The following is an 8,734-nucleotide window of genomic DNA, read 5'->3' on the forward strand; positions in this document are numbered from 1 at the left end:
AGCTCTCTTAAATTTACTTCATTTAAAGAGTAAGTGAATCAGTATGTGACTTTAGCTCCTCTTTCATAAAATTAAAAAAAAAAAAGTAGCTCTAAGAACTTTACATGCTTTTGACGGATGGCATGATCTTAGGGAATGATCATCTCCTCTCAGTGTGTGTGTTTGTGTGCTTGTTGTACAGCGCAGCGAAAGTAAACAGTTGAGAGAAAATATTGCATGTGATGTTCATGCAGTCTTTGCTGAGGGGCTCTGTCTATTTTTCTGTTATCACGGAACCGTACAAAAGTTGCTTTTTCTGTTGCTTCTCAGTTCCTCTCTTCCCGCAAGCTGCTTTACCAGCTCACAAAGACACTTTACAGACTCCTAAAGTGCTTCTCCAGTCTTCAGTTTTACCTTGACTATTATATCTTTGTCTCTGTTTTAAAGATGTGATTCCAGATGGTTAATCTGGTCGGTAAATATTATTGCTGCCAGCATGTTCCAATAGAGATGTTAGTTGTTAGTCAATTGTGTGACATGTCGGACAAAAAAAATTCAAATTTCCAGCCATTAATGGCAAAACCCATAACATTAATTTGAAAATAATCAGTAATAATGGATTAACCATTAAAAAAAAAAAAACAAACAAACATGGAGTCAAGCCCTGTTGTGCATATGATTGAGTATTTGTATTGTATGAGTATATGTATTTTTGTTTTCATGTTGGTCTAGCTATAGTAGTCAGAAGTCATAGTCATAAGTAGCTTATTTAAGTGTTTGGGGTTTTTTTTTGTTTTGTTTTGTTTTGTTTTTTTTTTTTTTGGGATTTGCAAGCATCTATTTCAACAAAATATAATGATAAGTAAGCCATGTCTTAAAACATTGCCCAAACAACATCTTTCTTTTATATTTTTATACAAACAAAACCATAAAAACATATTGAATACAAAAAATGTGTCAATTTGATATAAGTTGGAAGTTAAAACTAGAATAAGATAAAGCATTTATATAGAACCACATTCACATAGACAGTTGAAAGAAAAATGTTGACTTTCACTCGTTCCTTTCTCACTTTCTCTTGCCATCGCCCTTCTTCAGCCAAATCCTCCCATCCAAAGAAGACAGGAGGCACAACGAAAACTACCCCCACCTCCACCCTTCGCTCTCGTGCACCTAAGGACCCAAGTACTTCAGCACAGACTAATGGGAAGGATGCAAGGACAAACCGGAAATCAGTCCCCATTTCTTCCTCTGCTTCTCAAAAGCCCTCTGCAGAGACTCAAAGCCAGTCTAGGGAGTTAAAGCCTCTGCCCCTTTCCTCAGACACCAAGCCTGCCTTACCTAAAGCTTCAGGCAGTGACACAGAGGGACGTAAGGCTGCTTCTCAATTACCTCCCAGTGCTTCTACTGTGGATGAGGACACTCAGAAAGGTGTTGCTCCTGAACCCACAGAGCAGTCACAGCACATCAATGCCGCTACGGAGGACACTTCCTTCACAGAGGGAGAACCGGAGAGCTGCTCACAAAAGGAGAAACAAGAGACAACAGGAGGAGAAGGACAAAGGGAAGAAAAGAAGAAAGTAGAAGCAGATTCTGCTTTTGAGAAGAAAAGGTAAACATTTGTTTCTGACAGATTGACATTTTTACAATCTGTATGTTTTATGTACATTTAATGCTATAATGACCTGATTGACAGAAAATCTGCAATTTATTCAACAATGTCCAAGAAAGTAAAACATAAACATTACAGGTTCAAAGAGTTGTCCTGCCTCAACAGTGGCATGTAGTCAATGTAATTTCTTGTTTGCAGGACAGAAGAGGGCCCGGCTGAAAAGCCTCAGGGCCAGACTGTGAAAACAGAGCAGGCCGAAGTCACAGTGATCCCTAATAGGTCGACTTACAGCCAAACAAGTGACTCTGACTCTGACGGCCCAATCCTGTACCGAGATGAAGAGGAGGAGGAGGAAGAGGAGGATGAGTACACAAATAGTATGTCAGATTTTTAACAAATCACAATAAAGGAGAAAAAAAGCACAACAACCATAAGGCATCTGAAAATCCGAGAATCTCTCAGTAGTTGTTTGGGACTCCCAGAACTTCCCAGCAGGTGTTTGTGAGCTACAGAAGCTCTCAGTAAGAGTTTTGGGGTTCTAGAATCTCCCAGCATCTGTTTTGTAGTTCCAGAATGTCGCAACATTGCTTGGAAGGTCTTGTTCATCTCAACAGCTGTTCGAGGTTAGAGGTTAGTTTTGTTGATCAGGAATGGCTCAACAGCAGATTGGGAATTCTAGAATCTCTTACTCGCACTGCGAAAACGATCTGAATTTCAGAACCTGATTGAAGATTTTTACGCTGTGTCCACAGCCCATTCAGGAGCTCCAGGAGCTCCCAGCAGTCCTTTGGTGGATTCTTCGGGAGTTCTAGAATAGTTCAACAGATTTTCAGGGTAGTTGTATAATCTGCCGGTGCAAAGTCTGTTCTTTAGTGTGTTCATTGAGGCGTTTTGTAACATACAGTTATTCAGGACAGTTATTCTGGAGGTCCACAATCTCCCAGAGTTTGTTTGGGAGTTGTAGAATGCCGTAAGGGGTTTTTGAATATGCTAACACATTTTCAGTGTAAGGATTTCTCAACAGCTTCTTTGTAAGTCTGGATTCTACCAGCAGTCCTAAGTGAGTTTTAGAACGTGTTCACAGTTGGTTTGAAGTTCTACGGTGTCTAATAAAGACATCGAGGAGTGTCAGAATTTCACAGCACGGTTGCTTTTTAACACTTTTTTAGTGTTAAGACTTCTCAACAGCTGTGTGGTAATTCCTTAATTCCCAAATAGTGATTAGTGAGTTTAAGAATGGATTTATAGCTTCTTTGGTTTTTTTTTTTTCAGATCTTGAATGTTTCAGAAGTCTTTGGGGAGGTTTACATGATGTCAACAGCGGGTTGGATATTGTAGAATACCTCAGTAGTTGTTTCTAGTTCTAGAAGCTCTCATCTGTCACCGGGGAATTTTAGAATGTGTTAACAGTGACTGTTTGGGATTAGACAGAGCATGTGGGAGTTCTACGATCTCCGACCAGTCATTTTTGCAACATAGCTACTGAACTATCCCAAAAATAGTTAATAGTTTCCAGGCCCAAAGAAACATGTTGTGTCTCTTTTACAGGCTCTCTGGCCATTAAAATCCGCCGACGAGACACACTGAACATCAAGCTCGGGAATCGACCCAGCAAGAAAGAGCTGGAGGAGAAAAACATTCTGCCACGGAGCTCCGAAACAGAAAGACACGAGCTGCGCCAGCAGATAGGCTGCAAGCTAGTCAGGTACACACACAGATTGGACAAAGTTGCGGGCCAATAACGGCGATGGTAAACTATATTGTGGTGTTTCTGAAGGTTGTGTATGAGTTCCAATGCACAGTGAAAATCTGTCCTGAATATTCGTAAGGCCTTTTCTACCACATGACCCATAAAGACTAGTTGCAGGCAACACTTTGGACCAACAACAAATAAGTGTTAAGTAAAAAAAAATAATAATAATAATAACAGTTAAAAAAATACAGTGAAAATCTTTTTTCTGTGTCTTTTTCTTTGTAAATATCTGTATAATGGAGTTATTTTCGCCTCCTTTAAATTTGGAACATATTTTTTCTTTTCAGGCGCCTTAGCCAAAGACCCACCACAGAGGAGCTGGAGCAGAGAAATATTCTCAAGCGTAAGTCTATAAAATGCGCTATTAAAAGGGAGATGTGATACACCCCTTGTAAATAACTGATTACTGAGAAGTCTGATATCATCGATTACATAGGTGATAGAAACTGCAGTAACTGTGAGCTGAAGTATATTTTGGTTACAGCACTATACTGTGAACACTGGCAGTTCTTAGACGCTATTTCAGCTCTGCTCAACTTTTACAACTAAACGATACACCAACCTGCTCACATAGCGTTTTCTGTTAAAATTGATGCAAAAACTTTTTAAGGTATTTCAAGTGTTATGTTCACTTCAGTGCAAAGCATCTGGCTTAATACTTTAAAGTGGCACTGTTCACAGTGTAACGTACAACCTCAGTCAGCTCACAACATGAGAAAAATGAAATCCAGCCTCTGACAGCTCTGAAACATTTCCATTTAGGAAGAATAACAGAAATAGGAAACTGTTGTACATGACTGTTCTGGTTATGGAAAAGAAGAGTTAGGTCCCCCTGGGATCCCAGACGGATTATATATCCATCTCTGAAGGGAAGACAAGAGGTCAAAGAGTTTACCAGTATCCCAGGCCAAGTCACTAAAGGTCATTCACGCACACACGTATTGTGAAAAACACATCCATGAAGACACAATACGTTACCTCCATCATAGATCAACCTCACGTAATTCATTCAGTCTAAAAAAAAAATAAATCACAATTTAGTCATTATTCCTCCTTTTCTTTGTTCACCGCTTAGCCGTGGACATGATTTAATATAGTGAATTCCATCTCCCAGTTATAAATAGTAGAAGTTTGTTGCAGTCATAGCGGGTGTGAAATGACTCTACTGGTTCTGTGCATGCAGAAAAGAATGAAGCAGAGGAGCAAGAAGCCAAGCAAGAGATCAAAAGGAGACTCTCCAGAAAGGTAATCGACAAACCAACCACTCAGACTCACACACACACACACAGATACACACTAAGAATTTCCCAGTTTGGGATCAATAAGGTAAATCTATCTGTCTAAAGAGAGAACAGAAAAGACAGAGTGAGTGTATATTTAGCTGCTAATATGTTTTACTCCACCTTATGAGTCATGCTTGGAGGCAGACAAAAAGCTGTGTGTGGTGAAATGGGCCAACCATCGGACAAATACGGAACTGAAAGGAAAATAATTAGTGCCAAAGTTGTGAGTGTTGTTATTCCAAATCTGGCTTGCCAGATATGAATGAATTAATCAATGCAGGAAAAGCAAATGAAACGTGACAGCACAGGGATGTATGCTACGTTAGACTTTATTGCAAGCCTATTATTACCTTCATATGAGAAATAAATTCACTTAGAAGTTTATGGTCTAATTTACATCCCTGTTTTACGTGTTTCTCTGTGTTTGTGTGTAGTTGAGTGTGCGGCCAACAGTGGCAGAGCTTGTTGCTCGACGGATCCTGCGTTTCAACGAGTATGTTGAAGTAACAGATGCAAAGGATTATGATCGGCGGGCAGACAAACCCTGGACACGACTTACTCCTGCTGACAAGGTACAGTGGTTCATATGCTGCACTGCAACACTTTGTGTTCAGGGAAAAGCACTTGCCTCAACTGTTGGCACAAAGTATGATGACAGCAAGTCCATGTATGTATCAGGTCCACTACAACGTTATAAAGCTCCTTACTGAGGGACAGAGACCCCCCCTTCCTTCCTCCATCCATGCAAACACAGACACACTGTCCTCAATGCTGACCTCTGCTGTCGGTTGTTTGTAACCACTCAGCACTTACTGTGGTGTCATTTCGGTTTAACTTGCTTGCTCCAAAGTTGTTGAATATAATGACCTTTTACATTATTATTAATGTTGGCTGAGATTAATAAGAGATAAGCGATGAAAACAAATCAACATTGTTGTGCCCAAAGAACAATTAAAAAAAAAAAAAAAAAATTGGTTCACATATCAGTTTGTTCTTTCCAGCACTAGTTTAAATTTTGATGAACGTTACAGCATTATTTTAGTGTCATCCACTGAGGCAAAGCCTGCACTCAAGGACCATCGGCTATCTAGACAGAGCTGAGTTTTGGTTTTAATTTGACATGTATGTGTGCCTTCTGCCCCTCAGGCTGCTATCCGTAAGGAGCTGAATGAGTTTAAGAGCCGAGAAATGGAGGTTCATGAAGACAGCAAACAGTTCACCAGGTATTCAAGCAGTCGATGGCCTCCACCATTTAGTCTGACTCTGATAACTTATGCTTCATTGGTAATTTATCACTGTGAATCTAGCTCTTTATTAGATGGAACTGATCAATATTTATATAATTTTGGTCCCACAAAGCCATTTTCACTAACCACACTGGAGTCATGATATACACCAAGGTCAACTGTAGTTCATTAGCCTTAAGCATTGATTTCCAATAAAGATCAGTTTCTCTCTCTGTGAGACATGGTTTTATATTTTATTGCTGTAAAAAGATTACGCAAACTATGTCCACCATGAAAGCCTGATAGGTTTTTGAGCAAACTACACAAAATACATTTGCATTGTTGTAAGGGTCGAATTTACATTTAATAAACAATAATAATAATAAAATAATAAATAACATGTATGTTTATGAATTGCATGTAGTCATCCGGAGCATCCCCTCCTATCCCCTCATCCAGTTTGTGGAATGTTTTTGAACAGCTCATAAATGTTTTCAGCCTTAAGCCGAATATTTTAGCTCCACCAAGGTTTTTGGCCAAACCGGGTAGTACTGGAAGCACGTAAATCCTCATAAATCCACCTTTCCAAATGTAACCTTTGTTTAATGAGAAAAATCTCTCTTACCTTCTCTGTCCAAGGCACATAGCACTTTAATAATAATAAACTTTGCTATTGGCTCAAGATGGACCTGAAGATATTATTGTTATTATTATTAGTATGATTATTATTATTGTTATTATTATAAAAAGAGTATGCAGATTTAACTGAAATATGCCTTACTTGCTCAGAAGGTTATTAAATAAATCACACTTCTGTTGTGTACCAATAATCTGAAGAAATTGATCAGAATAGTGAGAATAAAAGCTCTGCACAGGTTGAAGCTGGTCTAAGCTGTGCTTGAATTAAACTATGTCATCAGAACCATTTATATCTATCTGTTAACTCATGATGAGGAATGATATGTAAGCCTCATAACTATTACATGTTAATGTGTGTCATCTCATTATGCCTGTGTGTTTTCAGATTCCATCGACCCTAAGCACTCTCTCTGCCAGCTGTACGTCAGCACCACAAGCTCTCTGACACACAGCTGCCAGCAGTCCCCTGGCCCTGCAGACCCTCAGTACACAGCTCACTGCACTCTGCTGTGGGATCCTCTTACCCCTGAAGTGTTTAACATTGATAGCTACAGGTGTGTCTTCAGGCTTTGGCCATCTAGGGCGTATAACTTTGTCACAACAGTGTCGCGTGCCGCGCTCTGATTCGCGTTCCATAAATTCATGTTGATGGCCAGAGCCTGATGTTCGATGATGTTTTTTTTTTTGTTTTGTTTTTTGGTCGACATCAGGCTTTAGAAAGAGAGGTTCCAATGAGGAAAACGGGCAAAATTACCTTCAACATAATGAATGTATGCCTAAACTATGGCAAATTGCCATATATGGACATCCTCCTAGCACAGGAAATGGGAGTGATTGGATGGTTTTGTGATGATGTCAGTGCCTATGTCATAGATCAGAGTGGGAGAGAGGCAGGTCACTCTGCTCAAATGTGCCTCTCAGAGTTAAATCCTAAATACTGCAGTTCATTTATAGCCATATTTAAAGTATATTGCCACTAGAGGGCATTATATCATAAGATTTATAGTCTGTAAGAATGAGAATGTGTATGTAGATGAAGAATAAACTGTTGATAACTGCTGAAGCTGAGGGACCAGTGGGTACCGGAAGCATTACGAGTGAAGTGCAATGAGAATGATGTCACTTCCAGCCACTTTTAATTCTTTGGCACTTGTTGTAATGATACATGATGATTATATATAACTTATAAAGCACATATCTGTGATCGCAAAATATTAGTTTGGTGAATTTACTTTTCATTCACTGACTGAGCTCTTATCCAGAATGGCTCGGTGTCACATAGAAAGCAGGAGTTGATTACACAGTGTTAGCCTTCTTTATCAAGTGGCCCTTTTACATCTCGTTGTAACGTGCCCCTTGGATCCACTGCTAAAGGTCTGATTTTTATCAACACATGGTCGTCTTTTTAGCATCAAACTGTAGAATACTATGATGAATCTTAATAAAGTGGAACTGTTCTATACGATTAGTAAAATTATTGACCAGCAAACCACAGAGAATGAAACTATAAATTTAAAACTGCTGGTCAGATGAAACAACCAAAAAACTTCAACTGAAGATCAGGTCAGCTTTGACTCTGGACTTTTTTGAGATTTTCTGTTTAAAAAAAAAAAAATAGATCATCATATTAATTGACACTCAAAACAATCAATGGCTTTCTTTGAAACTATTGGAGAAGCTCAATAGCTTCAATCAAATACGCATTCAGCTTATTCTTACCGTGTCATAGGGGGCTGGAGTCTCAGTGGACAATGGGCGACGGTGGGTTACACCTTGAAGAGCTCGCCAGTGTATCACAGGGCTGACATATGGAGATTTACAGCCATTCGTGCTCATACGCATAACTGTGTGTTTAAAAAAAAAAAAAAAAAAAAAAAAATCAGGATGCATGTTGGTGCCAAATTTCAATGGGATCAGTTGTTTCAGTATACTTTGACAGTTAACAGAAAAGGAATCCTCAAAAGGTCACATTTAAACAAACATATCTGTAGATGGAGAATCAGTCAAAAATGTTTAAAGACTAATAAAAGCTTGTAGGGGGAAAACTACAAAACGTTATTGGCCACTCACTATGGATTTTCGCATAAAAATTCAGCAAAAAGCTTTTTAAGCTTTCATTTCCAGCATATTTGGACTAGTTGTGGCTGCTTGCTAAGAAGCGATTGACGAGTTGAGTGTGCTAACATCCCAAAGGCTTGTGTTTAAAGAATAGACCTCCGGCCTTTACGACAGTCATCATTCT

The 8,734-nt window shown here is 39.1% G+C and overlaps 1 protein-coding gene across 3 annotated transcripts in view; it reads left to right on the forward strand.

Annotated features, from left to right (window-relative positions):
* The window catches only part of phactr2 (phosphatase and actin regulator 2), a 32,007-nt gene extending 23,613 nt beyond the window's left edge, over window positions 1-8,394 (forward strand). For all 3 annotated transcript variants that reach the window (XM_029521722.1, XM_029521724.1, XM_029521723.1), the window contains exons 5-12: window positions 1,078-1,591; window positions 1,790-1,968; window positions 3,140-3,296; window positions 3,632-3,687; window positions 4,528-4,589; window positions 5,062-5,199; window positions 5,774-5,850; window positions 6,878-8,394. In XM_029521722.1, the coding sequence (XP_029377582.1) occupies window positions 1,078-1,591; window positions 1,790-1,968; window positions 3,140-3,296; window positions 3,632-3,687; window positions 4,528-4,589; window positions 5,062-5,199; window positions 5,774-5,850; window positions 6,878-6,893 (1,199 nt within the window). In that variant the 3' untranslated portion in view covers window positions 6,894-8,394. The remainder of the gene's footprint in view (window positions 1-1,077; window positions 1,592-1,789; window positions 1,969-3,139; window positions 3,297-3,631; window positions 3,688-4,527; window positions 4,590-5,061; window positions 5,200-5,773; window positions 5,851-6,877) is intronic.
* Window positions 8,395-8,734: the final 340 nt, after the last annotated feature.

Source organism: Echeneis naucrates, chromosome 15 (assembly GCF_900963305.1).
Source record: "Echeneis naucrates chromosome 15, fEcheNa1.1, whole genome shotgun sequence".
In the NCBI taxonomy this organism is placed as follows: Eukaryota; Metazoa; Chordata; class Actinopteri; order Carangiformes; family Echeneidae; genus Echeneis; species Echeneis naucrates.